This window comes from Chiloscyllium plagiosum, chromosome 31, assembly GCF_004010195.1.
Source record: "Chiloscyllium plagiosum isolate BGI_BamShark_2017 chromosome 31, ASM401019v2, whole genome shotgun sequence".
NCBI lineage: Eukaryota > Metazoa > Chordata > Chondrichthyes > Orectolobiformes > Hemiscylliidae > Chiloscyllium > Chiloscyllium plagiosum.
The window spans coordinates 39,127,395-39,148,347 of record NC_057740.1 but is presented as its reverse complement, the minus strand read 5'-3'; the positions used below and the strand labels follow the sequence as shown (position 1 = coordinate 39,148,347).

Genomic DNA, 20,953 nt, shown 5'->3' with positions numbered 1-20,953 from the left:
ACCAGAATTGCACACAATATTCCAATAGTGGCCTAACATGAACTCCCAACTCCTACACTCAATTCTCTGTTCAATAATTGAAAGCATACCGAATGCCTTCTTCACTATCCTATTTACTTGCAACTCTACTATCAAGAAACTAGGAACCTGCACTCCAAGGTCTCTTTGTTCAGCTACACTGCCCAGGAACTTCCAATTAACTATATAAGTCCTGCTAAGATTTGCCTATCCAAAATGCAACACCTTGCCTTTATCTAAATTAAACTCCATTTGCCACTCCTCAGCTCATAGGTTCATCTGATCAAGATCCCATTGTAATCCGAGGTCACCTTCTTCGCTGTCCACTGCACCTTCAATTTTGGTGTCATCTGCAAACATACTAACTGTACCTCCTATGTTCACATCCAAATCATTTATGTAAATGACAAAAAGCAATGGAACCAGCATCAATCCTTGTGGCACTCCACTGATCACAGGCCTCCAGTCCAAAAGACAACCCTCTACCACCGCCCTCTCTCTTCTACCTTTGAGCCAGTTTTGTATCCAAATGGCTAGTTCTCCCTGTATTCCGTGAGATCTAACCTTGCTAATCAGTCTCCCATGGGGAACCTTGTCGAAAACCTTACTGAAGTCCATATAGAACATGTCCACTGCTCTGCCCTCATCAATTCTCTTTGTTATTTCTTCATAAAATTCAATCAAGATTGTGAGACATGATTTCCCACGCATTAAGCCATGTTGACTATCCCTAATCGGTCCTTGCCTTTCTAAATGCATGTCAATCTTGTCCCTCAGGATTCCCTCCAACAACTTGCCCACCACTGAGGTCAGGCTCACCGGTCTATAGTTCCCTGGCTTGTCTTTACCACCCTTCTGAAACAGTGGCACCACGTTAGCCAACCTCCAGTCTTCTGGCACCTCACCTGTGACTATCGACAATACAAATATCTCAGTAAGGGGCCCAGCAATCACTTCCCTAGCTTCCCACAGAGTTCTTGGGTACATTTGATCAGATCCTGGGGATTTATCCACTTTTATGCATTTTAAGACATCCAGCACTTCCTCCGCTGTAATATGAACATTTTTCAAGATGTCACCATCTATTTCCCCACATTCAATATCTTCCATGTCCTTCCAGAGTAAACACTGATACAAAATACCATTTAGTTATCTTCCCAATCTCCTATGGTTCCACACAAGGGCCACCTTGCTGATCTTTGAGGGGCCCTATTCTCTCCCTAGTTACCCTTTTGTCCTTAATATATTTATAAAACCCCTTTGGATTCTCCTTAACCCTATTTGCTGAAACTATCTCATGTCCCCTTTCTAATGGCCTACTCCTGTTCCTATGCCTTAGGTTTCTGAACATGAATGCTGTAGGCAAGCTGAATATTTTCTATTTTGGACCCCCAGAATTTGTTATATATTTTCCTTTTGTAATAAAGTGCTCTCTAGTGTCCCAATTACATTTACCTCTCAACTGGGGAAGTGGCAAATGGTGATAATATCACTGGACTAGTAATCCAGAACACCAGCCCAATGTTCTGAGGACTTAGACTCAGATTCCCTTGTGGCAGATGGTGAAATTTCAATTCAAGAAAAAAAAGGTTCAGAATAATTCTCTGGAATGTTGGCGCCTCCACTAAGTTGAGAGTAGATCCAACCTCTGTAACCATTGTCAGTTGTCATTAAAAACCCATCTGTCTCACAAATTACTTTTAGGGAAAGAAATCTGCCACATTTAACTGGTCTGGCTTATGTGTGATGCCAGACCAACAGCAATGTGGTTGTCTCTTAACTGCCCTCTGGGCAATTAAAGATAGACTATAAATGCTGGGGCATAGCCAGTGACACAAATTAAACAAAAACATGGTATGAGAGTTTAAATAGACATTTATATTATTGTTGGTCATGAAAGTAGTTAGTTTGGAAGTTCAGACTAGAACTGTTTGGTTAAAACCCTGAAGTGGTTATTTGAAACTGCAAAAGTCTAAACTCAGTTGTTTGTAGATTGTAGGCTGTCAGATTCTCGAGAGTGGAAAATGAAGGTCCAGCTTGGTCAAACCTATCAATGTGAGATCTTGCTGTGGCTGAATTGGCCTCTTTTACAACAGTGACTGTAGTTCAAATATATTTCAAAGGCTCTGAAGGGCTTTGGAGCATCTAGTGGGCATGAATGGTCCTGGAAACACTCAGCATCTTCCTTCCTTTCTGAAACATCGTTTCGAAAGGTTGTTCTTGGACCAGTGCCAATTCAGTTGACCTCAGCAGAGGCTGCTGCTGGGATTACCTTCCGTGTCTTTGAGGTACGGAGAAGAAGATCAGCCAGTGTCCTTCCTCCTTGTGGATGGGTGACCAGGGATACATCAGGTGGAATCCACTGGGAATGCGTAGGAATCAATAAGAGTGTGAACCAGGGCTGCATTTTTGCTTCCATATTCACATGCAGCATGTTTGTATGTGTGCAGCCATCTTCATGTATACATGTCAGGCAGTGCGTGCAGTGAACACATCTTTAACAAGAACACATTGTGTACTTTTAAACACATCAGCCTTATGGAACAAGCCTGTCACAGTCGGAACTGTGGTAATTACACAATTAACAGTCAAGTTACCTGCATGTTGTTCTGATAATGCTATTCAGAGATTGTTCCGTGCCTGCTGTACAGATGTGGCTCTAGCTCCTTGATAGCCGAGAAGCAGAGAGTATGCTACTGGCATATTTGTGCCTCTTTCACATTTTAAGGAGGGCTGGAATATTGAACATGGGCCAGCAGGGGTTATGCTGCTTTTGTTTTGCACAATAGGTTTCATTGCAATGGCTCCTCACAGGCCCGAACAGCTGAATCCATTCATGGCTGAATACCTGAATCTCTGGAGCTTCCAGTTAATCTGTAGCAATAACAAGTGCACAGTTGGTAAATGGATCAAGATCAATGCCCATCACTCAACGACTTCCTCAGTGCACCTCTTAATGACATCAATTCTACTGTGCACATAAAATGTACTTTCTGCATTTGTAATTATCTGTTGTTTCGAAATGTAATGTTTTGTTTGGCCTGAAATTGTCAATATTGAGGAAATCTATAAAGTTAATATATAATGCTCAGGAGAACATCCCTGACATTCACTGATAAAGGGAGAAGGACATGCATTTTTACACTGCCTTTCAGGACAACTTCACATGGATTGTATTTTACATCCTAAATCTCTTTTTCTGCTTTATTTGTGTCAGCATCACAGACTAATCACTGCATTCTGCTAACATTGATGTCACTAGTGCTGCTAAATCAGACATGAGCTACTGAAATTATAGGCCACTGAAATTAAAGCTTTTAAGTGGAAATAATCGAAAGATGGGTCTTGAAGATTTGAAGTAATGGGCTGCGACTATTTTCTTTGGCATCTTCAGTGTTTCAGTGTGACAGTGTCAATGGGAAGCAGGTTTAGGGTTAGGAATAGTGAGTGAATGGATAAACTGTGGAACTGACTCCCCCAGAAGCTATTAATATTGCATTGTTCGAAAGCAAATCTTTCAGATCTCTTTCAGCAAGTAATGTTTTGGGATATTAATAATTCGAGACGTTACAAGTGGCCAAGGTATTTGTTGGAGAAACAGAAAGCTGTGGAATTTTGATTTCTACTATGACATCACATGGCATCCATACAGCCTAGAGGCCATTCAGTCCTTTGGAACTATGTTAAGATCAAGCTGATTAGTTCCATTCCCCATGTATCCAATCAATAATTTTCCACACCCCTACCACATTGATCTTTTGGCATTGTACCCATTGGAAGAAAGGTCTTCCAGTCAAAAGAAAGATTGTCAACATCATGCATTACTGTGAATTTGTGACTGATTGGCAACAGGGAAGCTGTTTGAGGTGTCTCCGGTGCATTTAGATAGTGCCTTTAACATAATTCAACATCCAAAGGTAAATTAGATGTAGATAATCATGATCTGTCAGTGATCCACAGGAGAAGATATTAAGGACCCAAATCTTGGCTCCAACTACTCTGGTCTTCATTCCCAAGCCAAATCTCATCTCTCCATCTTCTCCTTCAACCTTTTCTGGCCAGACACTTGTGAATCATAGGATCCCTACAGTACGGAAGCAGGCCATTCGGCCCATCGAGTCCACCCTGACCCTCTCCGTAACTCAATTATGTCTTAATTGAGGAGCAAGAGATAGCAAGACAGGGAGGGTTAGAGAGTGAATTACCGAGTCGGGAGTTGGGTTAGCTGAAAACATGGTCATCACTGGTGGAGCGATTAGAATCAGGGATGTGCAAAATGCCAGAATGAGAGGAGAGCTTGGAGAGTTGTCATGTCGGAGGGGGTACAGGAGCATGAACAGATGTAGGGGATTTGAAAACAAGGATCAAAATTTTCAAATTGAGATGTTTCCTGATCAGAAGCTAATAAACGACAGCGAGCAAGGGAGTGATGGGCAAACGGGGCTTGATGTGAGTAAGAACATGGACAGAGAGTTTTTGGATGACACCCAGACATTTCAATCCATCTCAAAGGCAGAATGTGGGGATGCATTGGATAGAGATAACAAAAACAAACAAATGAAGGTTTTGGCAGCAGATGAGCTGAGGGCACTGTTCCCTTTCCACACACAACAATTGCCATGCCAATACTACGCCAAAGCATTCACTTCTGGTCTCTCCAGCTGCTACCAAGCACAGGCCTCAGAGGTCTACACAGCAACGGAGAAGGGAGCCCCAGATGGGGGGAGGGTTGGACAGACGTGAAAGTCAATCTGCCAATCTCCCTTCTCACCTATCTGCTCCACCCTCCCCTCTGACTTATCACCTCCACCCACACCCCGACTCACTCGGGAAGTGAACCCGGGTCTCTGGCGCTGCGAGGCAGCAGTGCTAACTACTGTGCCACCGTGCCGCCCACTTCTCTGACCTATCACCTCCATCCTCATCCCCATTCACCTTTTGTGCTCTTTGCTACCTTCTCCCCCATTTATCTCTCCACCCAGGAGGTTTCCTGCCTCTATTCCTCATTAAGGGCTTTTGCCTAAAACATCGATTTTCCTGCTCCTCAGAAGCTGTCTGACCTGCTGGGCTTTTCCAGCACCACTCTGATCTAAACTCTGGTTTCCAGCATCTGCAGTCCTCACTTTTGCCGAGACGTGAAAGTCAGCAGTCTCAGTGGCAATGTAGACTCGTCAATAAAAAGGTCAAATATAAAACCAAGGCTGGTTAAACCTCAGAAGGCTGCAGCCACTAGTGAGGGAATGGATTTTTCATTGGGAGCAGGGACAATGATTTTGTCTTCCAAATATTTAACGGGAAATAATTTCTACTCATCCAGTCCTGGATGTGGATAGGAAGTCTGATATTTAAGGTTTGAGTGAGGTAGAGAAAGGTGTTTTCACCTTAGGATATGCTTATAGTTCTATAGTTTTAGGATAAGGAATGATAGATTGAAAACAGAGATGAGAAGGAATTACTTCTCTCTAATGGTCATGAAGCTGTAAGTTTCACTCCCCCAGAGTGTATTGGATAGCAGGACTCTAAATCCATTTAAAGAGGAGATAGACAGTTTTAATTAGTATTGGGTTGAAGGGTTATGGAGACTGGGCAGGAAAGTGGAGTTGAGGCTGAGATGAGATCAGCCAGGATGGTATTAAATGGCGGAGCAGGCCCGAGGGGCTGAATGGCCTCATCTTGGTTCGTATCTTCTCTCACGCTTTTGGAAAACGTGAAGGATGGGCAGCAGGTCAAAGTGAAAGAGAAGAGGGGCCAGGAGATAAATCCTTGGGACACTCCAGAGTGGACAGAGTGAGGAGTTGGAAAGGAAGCCAATGCAGGTGGTTCAAGGAGAATAGTTCAGGACTAAAATCCATGGATGTTAGATGAGGGAACAAGAAGCTGCTTCTTCCTGTTTCACTGTCGATTTTATTTGAAAATACCGACAAGTTAATTACAGTCAGCATTATTTGGTTAGGATACAGATAATAGTCTTTTTTGTTTATAGAAACTTACTTGGTCATCAGTTGGTTCCCTTGTGTTTAAATCAATACTAAATGCATTATGTTTAATGATTTCATTCCTATTAGGATTAATTAACATGTTTGAACTGCATAAATTCAACATCATTTGCAATCAATTGTGAGTGTTCATTTCATGCATTTTTCATGACCAGCACTCCTCTGATCTATCCTCTCTTCGTTCTCCTAAGCTCCAACTACTCTGGTCTTCATTCCCAAGCCAAATCTCATCTCTCCATCTTCTCCTTCAACCTTTTCTGGCCAGACACTTGGGAATCATAGGATCCCTACAGTACGGAAGCAGGGCATTCAGCCCATCGAGTCCACACTGACTCTCCAAAGAGCATTACACCCAGACCCAACCTATCCCAGTAATCTTATATTCTCCATGGCTAACCCACCCAGCCTATACATCCCTGGTAATTTAGCATGGCCAATCCATCTAACCTGCACATCTTTAGACTGTGGGAGGAAACCGGAGCACCCAGAGGAAATCCACGCAGATACAGGGAGAGTATGCCAACTCCACACAGACAGTTGCCCAAGGGTGGAATTGAACTTGGGTCCCTGAAGCTGTGAGGCAGCAGTGCTAACCACTGAGCCACCATGTTGTCTTTGCCTCCCATAATTGTTTCCATCCTCTCACAATCTGGGCCTTTAGCCTCCAATAATATTTTTGATTTCCAATGGCTCTGAAGGCCAAGGTTGGGTCATGTAATTGAAAGTGTGGTAACTGAGGAGGCATTTGACCCTGGTTAGAGAGGTAGCAAGGCAGAGGGGTTTCTGGGAGACCAGTGGTGGAGGCGGGTGGGGGGGGTGAAAGTCTGGGAAGCGCAGAGGTGAAGGGTCAGAGGGGAAATATGTGTCACAGATCAGAACAGATCAGAACAGAAATGGATTCTCGCTTACAGTCTTCATCATACAACAAAGTCATCAATCTTCAGTTCTGAATCGAAGGTGTTCCCAGTGAACCAGCCAACAATATTTGTCAAGCTGGAGGACGGTAAGACTGATGGGTTGACTTTCAGATATCATTGTGAGCCATACTAATCCCACCAGGTTCAACTCTCACCTCTTCTCTGACAGTGCTCTGCTTCTCACTAACTAGTTATCCTTTTGTTTCCCTGACATCCAGAGGGGTCAAACCCTTGCCAGACAAACCCGTGCCTACATGAGGGAACCTGTGTATCCAACAGGACCGTCTACACCTGCAACTGTGTTCCGGGATTTACTGGAGAAAACTGTGAGATAGGTGAGGCACTGAGTAAAACATGGGAGTGGACAACTTGCAACGTATCGTTAAACATCAACACTTTCCCTGCAGCTACATGCCACTCAGTGGTTTGGTGTCCGATCTCTTGCCTTAAGATATTGCCGTTGCAGAGTTATTTCCAAAATCTTGATTACTTCTGTAATGTATTGCCACACGGATATGAAACAAGGGCTCAATATTTAATGACCTTATCCTGAACTTGTCTCTCCTCTCCTCAGAACATTGAATTGGGCTCAGAGTAAAACTTTATGAGAAGGTTTTGTGATGCAGTGGTAGTATCCCTATCTCTGAAAGCCTCGACTCAAGTCCCACCAGCCTCAGAGATGTGTCATAGCAAATCCAAACAGGTTGACTAAAATAACTAAAGCTTCATGAATATGTCCTGCATTATGTTACCCAGATATTTCCAAGAACCTTAAATCTGTGTCATTTAAGTGCTGGCCCTTTCTATGGGCAAGGCGAAAGTGGGTACTGCAGATGCTGGAGATTAGAGTCAAGATTAGAGTGGTGCTGGAAAAGCACAGCAGGTCAGGCAGCATCCGAGGAGCAGGAAAATTGATGTTTCCTGATGAAGGACTTTTGCCCAAAATGCAATTTTGTGAAGATCTGTAGCTGGTTGGATTCGTCGTTGGTCTGTTTGCTGGGCTGGTAGGTTTGTTGGCAGATGGTGCACCCCTTTCCGGGTAACATCCTCAGCGATGTGTTGCCTCCCATGAAGCGCTGCTATACGGTTCCTCTTTGAATTGATGTGGTTCTGTTTGAGCAGTTTCCAGTTGGTGCCTGGGTCTGGTTTTCCATTGAAGTGGTTTGTATACCGGCTCCAGGTCAATGTGTTTGTTGATGGAGTCCGAGGGTGAGTACCATGCTTCCAGGAATTCCCTTGCTGTTCTTGGCTTGGCCCATCCTAGCATCGTTGTGTTGTTCCAGTCACACATGTGGTTCTTGTTGCCCGTGTGTATGGATTCCAGGGAGAGCTGGTCATGTTGTTTAGTTGCTAGTTGGTGTTCATGGATGTGGGTCACTAGCTGTCTACCTGTTTGTCCTACATAGTGATTAGTGCAGTCACTGCATGGGATTTTTATAAATTACATTCGTCCTGCATGAAGTGGGAGACTGGCGAGTGGCTGTCTGAGTGTGGCTGTCTGAGTGTGGCTGTCTGAGTGTGGCTGTCTGAGTGTGGCTGTCAGTTTGTGTGCTGTCAAGATCCCTAGTGGTTGGAGCAGTCTGGTTGTCAGTTCTGAAACGTTTTTAATGTATGGGAGAGTAGCCAGTGTTTTGGAGGGTGTCTTGTCTTCTTGGCGTTGCTTATCTGCCAGGTATCTGCAGGTGAAGCTGTGGGGGACGAATGTAATTTACAAAAATCCCATGCAGTGACTGCACTAATCACTATGTAGGACAAACAGGCAGACAGCTAGTGACCCACATCCATGAACACCAACTAGCAACTAAACAACATGACCAGCTCTCCCTGGAATCCATACACAGGGGCAACAAGAACCACAAGTTGGACTGGGACAACACAACGATGTTAGGATGGGCCAAACCAAGAACAGGAAGGGAATTCCTGGAAGCAGGGTACTCACTCTCGGACTCCAACAACAAACATTTAATTGTACAAAAGGCTAGTGCGGCCGCACTTGGAATATTGTGTACAGTTCTGGTCGCCCCATTACAGAAAGGATGTGGAAACACTGGAAAAGGTGCAGAGATTTACCAGGATGTTGCCTAGTCTGGAGGGAAGGTCTTATGAGGAAAGGCTTGGGTCTGTTCTCATTGGAGAGAAGAAGGCTAAGAGGGGATTTGATAGAGACATACAAGATGTTCAGAGAATTATATAGGATAGACAGTAAAAATCTTTCCTAGGATGATGACATCAGCTTGTACGTAGGGGCATAGCTACAAATTGAGGGGTGATAGACTTAAGGCAGATGTCAGAGGCAGGTTCTTTACTCAGAGAGTAGTAAGGGTGTGGATTGCCCTGCAGCCAATGTGGTTAACTCAGCCACATTAGGGGCATTTAAACAATCCTTGAATGAGCACATGGATGATGATGGGATAGTGTAGGGGAATGGGCTTAGATTAGTTCACAGGTCGGTGCAACATTGAAGGCCAAAGGGCCTGTACTACGCTGTAATGTTCGATGTTCTATGTTCGAACACATTGACCTGGATCGGATATACAAACCGCTTCAATGGAAAACCAGACCCAGCACCAACCGAAATCAGCTCAAAGAGAACCACATTAATTGAAAGAGGAACCATATAGCCGCGCTTCACTGGAGGTAAAACATCACTGAAGATGTTACCCAGAAAGGGAATGCCAATAAACCTACCAGCTCGGCAATCAGACCAACAATGAACGTACCCATTAAAATACTGTTTCAGAGGAAAAGAGGAGTCAGTCCTGATGAAAGATTCTGACCTGAAGCGTTGACTCCGCTGCTCCTCTGATGCTGCTGTGCTTTTTTCCAGCTCCACTCTTTATCCACTCTGACGCTCCTGCATCTGCAGTTCTCGCTATCTCCCATTAAGATACTGACAATCTTCTGCGATGGTTTTATTTTCCAGATATTGATGAGTGTCAATCCAGTCCCTGTGAAAATGGCGCAACCTGTGTCGATGGAATCAATTCCTTCACTTGTCTCTGTTTACCGAGCTACGCTGGCAGGTTGTGTGAGGAAGGTAAGGCACTTTTCCAGCCAATCACATACTTCCATGGCAATCCCTCCCTGAAGCTTCATATTGTGGAAAACCTGACCTGTACTGACAGTAAGGAGGTCAGCCAAGTGGACCTCAGAGAATATGAGTCGGAGCATATTACTGCAGTCTGTACAGAAGACAGCAATTACTGGAGATCACAGCCGGTCAGACAGCATCCACGGAGAGAGAGCAAGCTAACATTTTAGCTCTGATGAAGAGAGATCTCGATTAGAAATGTTAGCTTGCTTCCCCTCCGTGGATGCTGCCTGACCGGCTGTGATCTCCAGCATTTGTTTTTCTAATAGAATATGAGTTCCCGGATTGGGGCTGTTAATCTGCTCCGATCAGGGAGCTCTGGCTGACAGATATAAACAGGAGCGTCAGAGGTTCTGTTCACTCTGAGAGCTGGCTCTGTGTTAGAGTCCAAGTCATGTATTGCATACGTGTAAATAAAGGGTAACGTGGTGACGGGATACCAACCTTTGTGGAGTTATTTCATGGCCCCAAATGGTGCTGAGTCCAATTTCCATTGTATTCTTTAAAATTAAATCCCCATGTTGACTGCCACCTCTAGATTCTGTTGAAACCCCTTGTTTAATATCTCCGTGCTCTCTGGACCGACATCTCCTCTATTACTGCCCCCCAGAAACCTGAGGCCATTCAAAACTCTGCTTCAGCATCAGAACTTGTGTGGAGTTCCATTTGTCTGTCACCCCATTGAGTTGCTGTTCACCTCTGCCTCACCCTTGTGTTCAATCCCTTATGGTCTTGGCTGTCTCCCTGTTGCTGTAAACAGCCCCCAAAACAAAGCCCAGCTGCAATAAAAACAGCAAAATGCTGAAGAAACTCAGCAGGTCTGGCAGCATTTGTGAAGAGAGAAGTAGAGTTAACATTTTGAGTTCTGGTATGACTTGTTCAGAACTCGCCTGTATTTCACTCAGATTTTCTTTGCTTGTTTACTTTGCATGTCCAGTGTTATAAATCAAAAACTTAGGAGGATGTCATGTGGACGGGGATTGAAGGTTGCAGCTTTTGGGTGCACTACAGCCTTAGACCATGGAGAAGGAATTAGAAGCCTATTGGTGATATAGTTAAAAATCTCCCAACACCAGGTTACTGTCCAACAGGTTTATTTGGAAATACACGCTTTCGGAACACTGCCCCTTTGTCAGGTAGCTAGTGGGGCAGGATCATAAGATACAGAATTCAGAGCACCATATCATTGTGTCATGCAACTGATGCGATATATTGAACAAACCTAGATTGCTATTAAGTCTTTCATCTTTTAGAATGGGTTGCAGATTTGAATAAACCTGTTGGACTATAACCTGATGTTGTGTGATTTTTAACTTTTTCCACCCCAGTCCAACAGCAGCACCTCCTCATATTGGTGATGTGACATTCCTGGGGCAGAAGGTTGTGATGAAAGCCTTACCCCATTGCATACACTCCACAGGAGGTACCCAAATCCAGACAAGGGGATGGGAAGATACGTCCCAGAATAGTTACAGCACAGAAGGAGGCCATTCGGCCCATTGTGGCTCTCTGAATGAGCAATTCAACTGGCGCCATCCTAATGCCTTCTTCCCATCACCATCCATATTCTCCATTTTAAAAGTCTGGATTGAACCTGCCTCCACCATACTTACAGGCAGCACCTTCCAGACCCTAACCCCTCTCCACTTGACAAAGCATTTTGCTCGGGTCACTTTAAATCTCATTCTGGAGCTTATTATGAGGGTGAGCTGTTTCTCCCTAATGCCCTACTCTGTCTGGACTTCTTATGATTTAAAATCTCTCCTTCAAATCTCCTCTCAAACTCCCGTTCTCCAAGTCAGTCTCAAAGTCTCAGACCTGGTTAGCTCCCAGATCCACCAGACCCTCACAGTGAGGAAGCTCCTGGGTTCCCGGGGCTCAAGCAGAGTAAAAGTTGAAAATCCAGGTGACAACAAATCTCACTGATCCTTTTATATCTTCAACATGTCTCTTTAGGTTGATCTGGTCATTCTCTGGGCCTCAGTTAGTGATAGACTTGGTGAGTTTATGTTGGGAAACAGGTTTTTCTGACACCACCTGACCTGAACTTGCCACTTTCTTGGCTAAATTTCCCAACACAGCATTGGAATAAAAGAACGACAATCCCTTGTTTGCATGTCACCTCAGGATGTCCTCTCAGGACTTTAGAATGTTTGCATCAGAAATTGCTGACAATTTCACTGTGTAAGGCACTATTCCTGACTCCTCAGATACCAAGGAGAAAGTCAGGACTGCAGATGCTGGAGGTCAGAGCTGAAAATGTGTTGCTGGAAAAGCACAGCAGGTCAGGCAGCATCCAAGGTACAGGAGAATCGACGTTTCGGGCATGAGCCCTTCTTCAGGAGTGTGCTTTTCCAGCAACACATTTTCAGCTCCTCAGATACCAAAGCAGTCCATGTCTGAACATGGCCACATCCAGACTTGGGCTGATAGCTGGCAAAGTCTAGATTAGAGTGGTGCTGGAAAAGCACCACTCCTGATAAAGGGCTTTTGCCCAAAACGTCGATTTTCCTGCTCCTCGGATGCTGCCTGACCTGCTGTGCTTTTCCAGCACCACTCTAATCTAGACTCTGATTTCCAGCATCTGCAGTCCTCACTTTTTCCTGCCTGATACCTGGCAAATAACATTCTCTCCACACAAGTGACCATTTCCAACAAGAGAGAATCTAATCATTGCCCTCTGAGATTCAATGGTATTGCCATCTGTAAATTTCCCACTGTCAACATCCTGGGGGCTATCATTGACTAGAAACTGAACTGGACCAGCTATGTGTGTACTGTGGCCACAAGAACTGGTCAAAGGCTGGGAGTTCTGTGAAGGTTAACTTACCTCTCCACACAAGTGACCATTTCCAACAAGAGAGAATCTAATCACTGCCCTCTGAGATTCAATGGTATTGCCATCTGTAAATTTCCCACTGTCAACATCCTGGGGGCTATTATTGACTAGAAACTGAACTGGACCAGCTATGTATGTACTGTGGCCACAAGAACTGGTCCAATGCTGGGAGCTCTGTGAAGGTTAACTTACCTCCTGAGTCCCTAAAGCCTGTCCACCATTTACAAGGGACAGGACAGGAGTGTGATGGAATACTCCCCACTTGTATGGATGAGTGCAGTTCAAATCAAGTCAAGAAGCTTGACACCATCCAGGGCTGGGACTGTGATTGGCACCACGTCTAACAGCTTCAATGTTTGTTCCATCCATTACAGGGGAGGGCAGGGTTTACTATCGAGTCCACTAGAAGATCAGCCGTGATCCTATTGAATGGCTGATCTTGATAGCCTACTCCTGCTCCTAGTTCCTCTATTCTTATCTACAAGTTGTACTCGAATAGCTCGCCAATGTCCCTTCAACACAATTCTATAATCTATCAGAAAGGCAAGGGCATCAGGATTAATATTCTAATTGCATCAAGCTCCACTCACTCTGATTCTGTCTCACAGTCTTTGAATGAAAGCACTTGATGTTTGCACAAGTATATAAAGGGAGCAGATGTATTCTGTGCAGCTGCCTCAGTAATTATCTCTCGTAAATTAATGTAAATTTTTCCTACTGCCATCACAATAAGCAATCTTGTTACATAAAACAAGTGCCTCTTCTGTTTAGACTCACCAGTGGCTATTGCTGTGCCACATAATTAGACAGGCCCTAGACTTGGCATAGAGAAATGAGGGAGGGCTCTTGTGGTGTGGTGGGTAGTGTCCCTACCTCTGCACCAGGAGGTTTGAGTTCAAGTGTCACTTGCTCCACAGGCGTGTGTAAGATGTATGAACGGGTTGATCTTGTGAGTGAGGGATTGGCGACAGGAGATGACATAAACCAGAATACCACAGGCTGACAATGTAGTGCCAAAGAATGTGGCATATAGCTACCAGTGTCATAGAGTCATAGAGATGCACAGCATGGAAACAGACCCTTCGGTCCAACTCGTCCATGCTTGCCAGATATCCTAAACTAATCTAGTCCCATTTGCCAGCATTTGACCCATTTCCCTCTCAAACCTTCCTATTCATATTCTCATCCAAATGCCTTTTAAATGTTGTGATTGTACCAGCCTCCACCACTTCGTCTGGCAGCACATTCCATACATGTACCACCCTCTGTGTTAAAACGTTGCCCCTTAGGTCCCTTTCAAATCTTTCCCCTTTAACCTTAAACCTATGCCCTCTAGTTCTGGACTCCCCAACCCCAAGGAAAAGACTTTGTCTATTTATCCTATCCATGCCCCTCATAATTTTGTAAACCTCTATAAGGTCACCCCTCAGCCTCCGACCTTCCATGGAAAACAGCCCCAGCCTGTTCAGCCTCACTCTGTTGCTCAAACCCTCCAACCCTGGCAACATCCTTGTAAATCTTTTCTGAACCCTTTCAAGTTTCACAACATTCTTTCCTATGACAGGGAGGCGGAGGGGGGTGGGGTGGGGTGGAGGGTGTTGGTTATAATTTTTAATCAACCTGTTCAGAGACGTTATGACATACCTCTGGTGCAGGTGAACCTGAAACTGGATCTACTGGCTCAAAGGAAAGGACACTACCACCATGCTACGAGATATGAAGGATACCAGAGCTGCCGCAGCTGCAGAGAACAGGCTGATCCAGTGATGCTGACAGTGCAGCACTCCATCAGCACTGCCCTGGCTGTGTCAGCTTAGATTGTAAACTCTGGCCTCTGGAGTTGTCCTCGAACCCCTGGCTCAGAGAGGAGTGAGCCAAGGCTGTACCGTTCTGCTTTGTTGGCTTCAGTTGGAGTCAGTAAGGAAGGGTTAATGTGAAGAGTAATCCTGGCGGGGACTGCCACACACTACAGCTGCAGCAGCTAATGGAGCGTGAGGCATCAATTACAGAACTGGGTTTTAAGGATAGTGGAAGCAGCAGTTAGAAATGAGATAGTCTGTCATCTCATTGAGAAAGTGCTAGAGCGTGACCACACAACTGCTTAGGCTGGGGGAAACTGATTACTGATTGCAGAGATACTGTCCCTGGTAGCCTGGGGGTAGGAGAGGATGGGGACAGAAATATCAGTGTCGGGAGAGAGAGAGAGAGACAAACAGAAGCATAGGAACAAGAGGACATCGTTCAGCCCTTTGAGCCTTGAAATAACTCCCATCACCACGTCACCCTTTATTTACACGTGGAGAGCCCTTGACATTGATCCAACTTCCTCAGAGGCAGCTCTGAGAGTGAACAGAACCTCTGACACTCCTGTTTATATCTGTTAGCCAGGACTACCTGACTGGACCAGGTTAACAGCCTCAACCAGGGAACTCATATTCTATGAGGTCCACTTGGCTGACCTTGTTACAATCGCTACATCAGTATCCACCAATACTCTGAAAACCTTTAGAGAGATGACAGCTCTCGGCCTCTCAAATGCCATTTTGATTTCCTCCCTTCCCATTACTCCTCACCTTTTTTTGTGATTTCTTTTTGTTATGGTGACACTGCCCCTAGCGGGCAGTGCTGTTAATTGTTGATCATTTCGTTGATTAATTGTTTGTAACTTGATACGAGTGTAATTAGTCAAATGGGTAGGTCTTCAAAAACAAAGAGCTGAATTCTTCATGTAGTGTCCATCATGATGTGTGTTTCTTTGAAGCGTGGACACTGTTGTAATGTAGGGAATGTGACAGGAAACAGGGAACTCAGATTCTACGACCCCCACCTGGCTGACCTTGTTACAATGACAACAAACCTGCATTGCTATTTGAAGGGATCACGGCTAATCTCTGTCCTGACCTTAGTTCTGTGTCTCTTCACCTCCTGTCCTGCCAACGTAAGGATTGAGACATGATGTAGGCAGAAGGAAGAAATGGCGTGAGGTAGACAAAGAGAGAGGCCGAGGGATGGAAACTTTTGCAGAGAAGGACAGGGGAAAACGAGATGTAGGAGGGAAAGAAAATAACTGACGAATGGATGAATGAGACAGAGAGAGTGAGGAAAGGAAAATAAAACAAGTGAAAGATCAGGAATAAACAGCTGAAGGAAATGTTGAGTCAGTGAGGACACACACGGCTGAAGATTGTCAGTGTATGGGCAGTTAGACTAACAGATTAATGGGAAAATCAATGACTGCGGATGCTGGAAACCAGAGTCTAGATTAGAGTGATGCTGGAAAAGCACAGCAGTTCAGGGATAGGTGGAAAAGAAGATAGGCAGGTAGGACAAGTCATGGGGACAGTGCTGATCTGGAAGTTTGGGATTGGGGTGAGGTGGGGAAAGGGGAAATGAGGAAACTGTTGAAGTCCACATTGATGCCCTGGGGTTGCAGTGTTCCGAGGTGGAAGATGAGGTGTTCTTCCTCCAGGCGTCGGGTGGTGAGGGAGTGGCGGTGAAGGAGGCCCAGGACCACAGATTAATGGTTTGAGAGATTCTAGATCTTCCTGTGACACAACTCCTTTAAGTGAATTAGTTTCATCAGGATAGCTCACAGGTCATTGGGATCAGTGCAGTCCTCACTAATGAACAGTCTGCCCCTTTCCAGCTCTATGTTTTTTTTAAAAAGAAATTCCTTTTTATCCAAATCAACATATTCAGAGATGTTATTACTCATCTCTAGGGCAGATGGGACTTGAACCAGGGCCTCCCAGGCTGGGAGTAGGAGCACTATCACTGTGTCACAAAGAGGTCCATCCCTTTCTGGCTCTACTTCTGACCTATAAATAACATCCAGCTGTTCTTGCGCTGCTTGGAAATATGGGACTGAAAATGGCTACAGGCTGTGTGGAGTGGCAGGAATTAGAATTGCTCTGAAGCTTACATCTTGTAAACTTGACCATGAAGATGTCGCATTGGCATTAAACCCCAAATGGTTCACTCTGTTTCCAAGAAGGAAAGCTGCTGTCCTTACTTATCATGGGCCTAGATGTGACTCCTGTCCCACACCATGCTGGCTGACTCTCAACAGAAAGTGCACCCCCCAGCATGTCACCCCGCTATATCTAACCAGCTCCAGTAGTTCAAGAATTAGAGCCACTGGCATCTTCTTGGCACAGGGAATGGGTAGTAAGTGAGGATCTTCCCAGCGATACCCACTTGCTGAAAAATCAGCGATAGAAGAATGGGAGTGAAGAGGAGAGAGTGAGAAAAAACACAAACCTTGAAAAGTCAGTCCATGGACTGAGCGTTTATCATTCGGAATGGATTTCCTTGGAGAATTGATAGGTCAATCAGATTGCTATGGAAAGGGAGCCTGGTCGAAACATGGACAGTTCGTTCTGCTATAGCATGACAGTTATGTTCCTTGTGCTGTAGAAGATCCCGCTATGGAAGACCCGTTATAGAAAGTTCGTGTTATGTGCACAACGTCCACAATTCACCAATACGTAATAGCCAATTTGCGCTGACGAAACGCGCGTTCTAGCAGAATGACCTGTAACTCAAAAAGTATGACCCCAGAGAGTTCTGTAGATTATCTAAGCTGGCACTGTAAATCTCTGAGCCAGTACATCATAGGGGTGAAAATGTTAATAGCTTTGTCCTAGGAAACTGCAAGCAGTCAGCTCATCTTATAGCCTATTACAGAACCTATTAACAAACACTTATCATTACTCTAAAGGTCAGCCGGTTTATAGCAGAGATACACAAACAGAATGTGCAACACACTCTCCCACCGTCCTTCAGTAAATATTCACAGTATGTTGTTTAGAAATGAGGTATCAGTCCTTCTTCCCCAATCAAACAGAAGCTGATTTAGCTTATTCTTGTTTTATGTACTGTGTTCTGCAAACAACTCAACTGATCAATACACGAGGGACAGTGACTGAATGAAGAATGGCTTCTCCTTGCATGACATTAACTTTTAATGCTGTGTTTATCCTTAACATGTCATCATTTATGCCTTGCCATTGCACTCTTGATTTTAGAATTCTCTCTCCTCATTCTTCCTAGCATTTTGTCTTCCTAAATTCTTGCCCATTTTGTTATAGCCTGAAACTATCCCCTCCCCCCACCCCCAGCCCCTTACAATTGCTCTTCCATCAATTTGTTTTAGGATGCACTACCCAGTCCTGTTTTCCTGTTATCACTTACCATTGTAAGTTGCTATGTCAACATTTTCCCATTTAGTTTGCTGTGTCAGCCATCATGGTGTATTTACATGCTCTGGACACTAGGTGGCTCTGCACAGCAAATTGTCTTCCTGGTCTGCCATTGCCTTGTATAGGACAAATGGAGGGAGGGGGTGCATTGGGTTGACATTGATTTGTGATGCAGAGTGATACCAACAGCATGGGTTCAATTCCTATACCCAGCTGAGGTTACCATGAAATAGCTGGAAATGTGTTGCTGGAAAAGCGCAGCAGGTCAGGCAGCATCCAGGGAACAGGAGAATCGACGTTTCGGGCATAAGCCCTTCTTCAGGAATGGGGAAAGTTTGTCCAGCAGGCTAAGATAAAAGGTAGGGAGGAGGGACTTGGGGGAGGGGCGTCAGAAATGTGATAGGTGGAAAGAGGTCAAGGTGAGGGTGATAGGTCAGACTGGGGTGGGGGTGGAGAGGTCGGGAAGAAGATCTCAGGTTAGGAAGGCGATGCTGAATTTGATGGATTTGACTGAGACAGGGTGGGGGGAGGGGAAATGAGGAAACTGGTGAAATCCGAGTTCATCCCTTGTGGTTGGAGGGTTCCTAGCCGGAAGATGAGGCGTTCTTCCTCCAACCGTCGTTTTGTTGTGGTCTGACGATGGAGGAGTCCAAAGACCTGCATATCCTTGGTGGAGTGGGAGGTTACCATGAAATAGTCTCCTTCACAATCTCTCCCTTTGTCTGAGGCAGGATGACCCTCAGGTTAAACCACCACCAGTTGTCTAATGAGGGAGTGGATCCATGGTCTGGTAAGACTACGGTGACATTACCCAAAAACCTACCCATCAACTGCGAATGGGCGAGACCACATTAAAATTCTCTGGTAATGGATTTGAATTCTTCCTTTGTCATCAGATACGGAGGGATGTGACCACAACTGGCAGAAGTTCCTGGGCCATTGCTATCGATACTTCTCACACAGGCGCCTGTGGGAGAACGCAGAGAAGGATTGCCGAGGACATGGGGCACATCTTGTCAGCATTCATTCAGCTGAGGAGAAGGAGTTCTTAAACAGTGAGTCTCCCTAAGTCAAGGTGCTATTACTGGTGGGTGGCGTCATGACATTGGGTACAGGGTTTCCAACTTGTCAGAAACACCCTGCAGCCTCGAGGAATTCATGAGTCACCTTCAGGCTCATCATGTGAGGAAACCCTGGGTAAAAAGCCCAGATGGGACACAAAGAAAATATTTTGCGCTTTTGTTGAACAACTAGAAAACGACTGGTGAAAATTAGAATGCCTATTTCACTGAGGTGACATGGTGTGGACAAGATGGCAACTGGAAGTCACGAGAATGCCCCAAACAGAGTTGTTCCACAGCCATACGGGTCAATAAGAGTTCTGTTAATATTTCAGAAACCCAGGTGTTTCCAAAGCCACAAGGCTGTCAGGGTAAGAAAACTGGCGAAGTGAAACAAAAAAACAAATTTCATGGCTTTGAACCATTAAATCATAGAGTCAGAGGGAGGCCATTCGGCCCTTTACACCTGAGATCAATGTCGCTTTTAATGTCTCTTCAAGAAAGGAAATCTGCCATGCTTTATTTGGTCTAGCCTACATGTGACTCCAACCCCAATGGTTTGACTCTGAACTATCCCCAACAATGGCCATTCGGTCCAGGGATGGGCAGCAATTTCTGGTGTTGATGTGCTGTATTCCATGAAAAATAAAGAAAAGATTGTTTTGTTCCAGAAAACAAGTTGGTAAAGGATGAATCACGAATCGATCTTTCGACACTTCTATAAATATTTATTTTCGGAGCTTCACATTATAAGCATCAGCCTCTGTATCCAACAAGCACAGTTTTATTCTTAATTCTGTCCATTTGGTTATGGTCCCAGTGATTTCACATTTAATGTCCATGACCTACATAGAATTAATCACAATTCAGATAGCAATAGAGCTATGAAATTGGTGCAGCTCCCCTGCTGACTCCCTACGGCCTTGCGATGTTTTCATTATCAAAATCTGTGTCTAATTCCATTTTGAAAGTAACTATTGAATGTGTTTCCTTTGTACAGCTCACCCAGATCAAAGCAACAAGTTGAGTTTAACAAAATAAATTCTCCTGATCACCTTTCTTGTTTTTTTTTGCCAAGTGCTTGAATTAGTGATACCAAACTTCAGATTTTAAGGACGGTAGGTTGTTAAAGGGTGGAAAATTTGACGGGGATGGAGAACTGCAGAACTTTGAGAAAGTGAGGACTGCAGATGCTGGAGAGTCAAAAGGTGTGCCGCTGGAAAAGCACAGCAGGTCAGGCAGCATCCAAGGAGCAGGAGAGTCCATGTTTCGGGCATAAGTCCCTCATCAGGAATGACGAACGGCTTATGCCCAATACGTCCTCTCTCCTGCTCCTCGGATGCTGCCTGACCTGCTGTGCTTTTTCAGTGGCACACTTTTTAACTCCAGAACTTTGTCAGATTTTAGGAGGAGAAAATGAATTAAAGTTGGGGACAAAGTGACCGAGAGATTAAATGTAGGAAGAAGAGTGACTGGTTTCACTGAGCTATGATAGTGTTGGAGGTGGAGGTCTGGCTAAATTTTGTGAATGGAACATGGGTGTCACTGGTAAGACCTGGATTTGTCGCCCATCCCTAATGCCCTTGAATTGAATGGCTCAGCCATTTCAAAGGCAGCTAAGAGTCAACAACACCGCTGTGGGTCCGGAGTCACATGTAAACCAGAAAATTACTTTCCCAACAGGTATGAATGAACCAGATGTAACCATGTACGGTAATGCCTGTTAGCTTCACAATTGCCATTATCTAGTCAACTTTCAATTTTATGAAATGAATTGAATTTCCATCAGCCACCACTGTGGGATTTGAACTCATGTTCCCATGATATTAG

General features: G+C 44.8%; 1 protein-coding gene across 2 annotated transcripts in view; it reads left to right on the top strand.

The window, feature by feature from the left end:
- Nucleotides 1-20,953, top strand: part of LOC122565446 (neurocan core protein-like) — a 251,842-nt gene that overhangs the window by 210,703 nt on the left and 20,186 nt on the right. For both annotated transcript variants that reach the window (XM_043721435.1, XM_043721436.1), the window contains exons 9-11: nt 7,150-7,266; nt 9,855-9,968; nt 18,959-19,117. In XM_043721435.1, the coding sequence (XP_043577370.1) occupies nt 7,150-7,266; nt 9,855-9,968; nt 18,959-19,117 (390 nt within the window). The remainder of the gene's footprint in view (nt 1-7,149; nt 7,267-9,854; nt 9,969-18,958; nt 19,118-20,953) is intronic.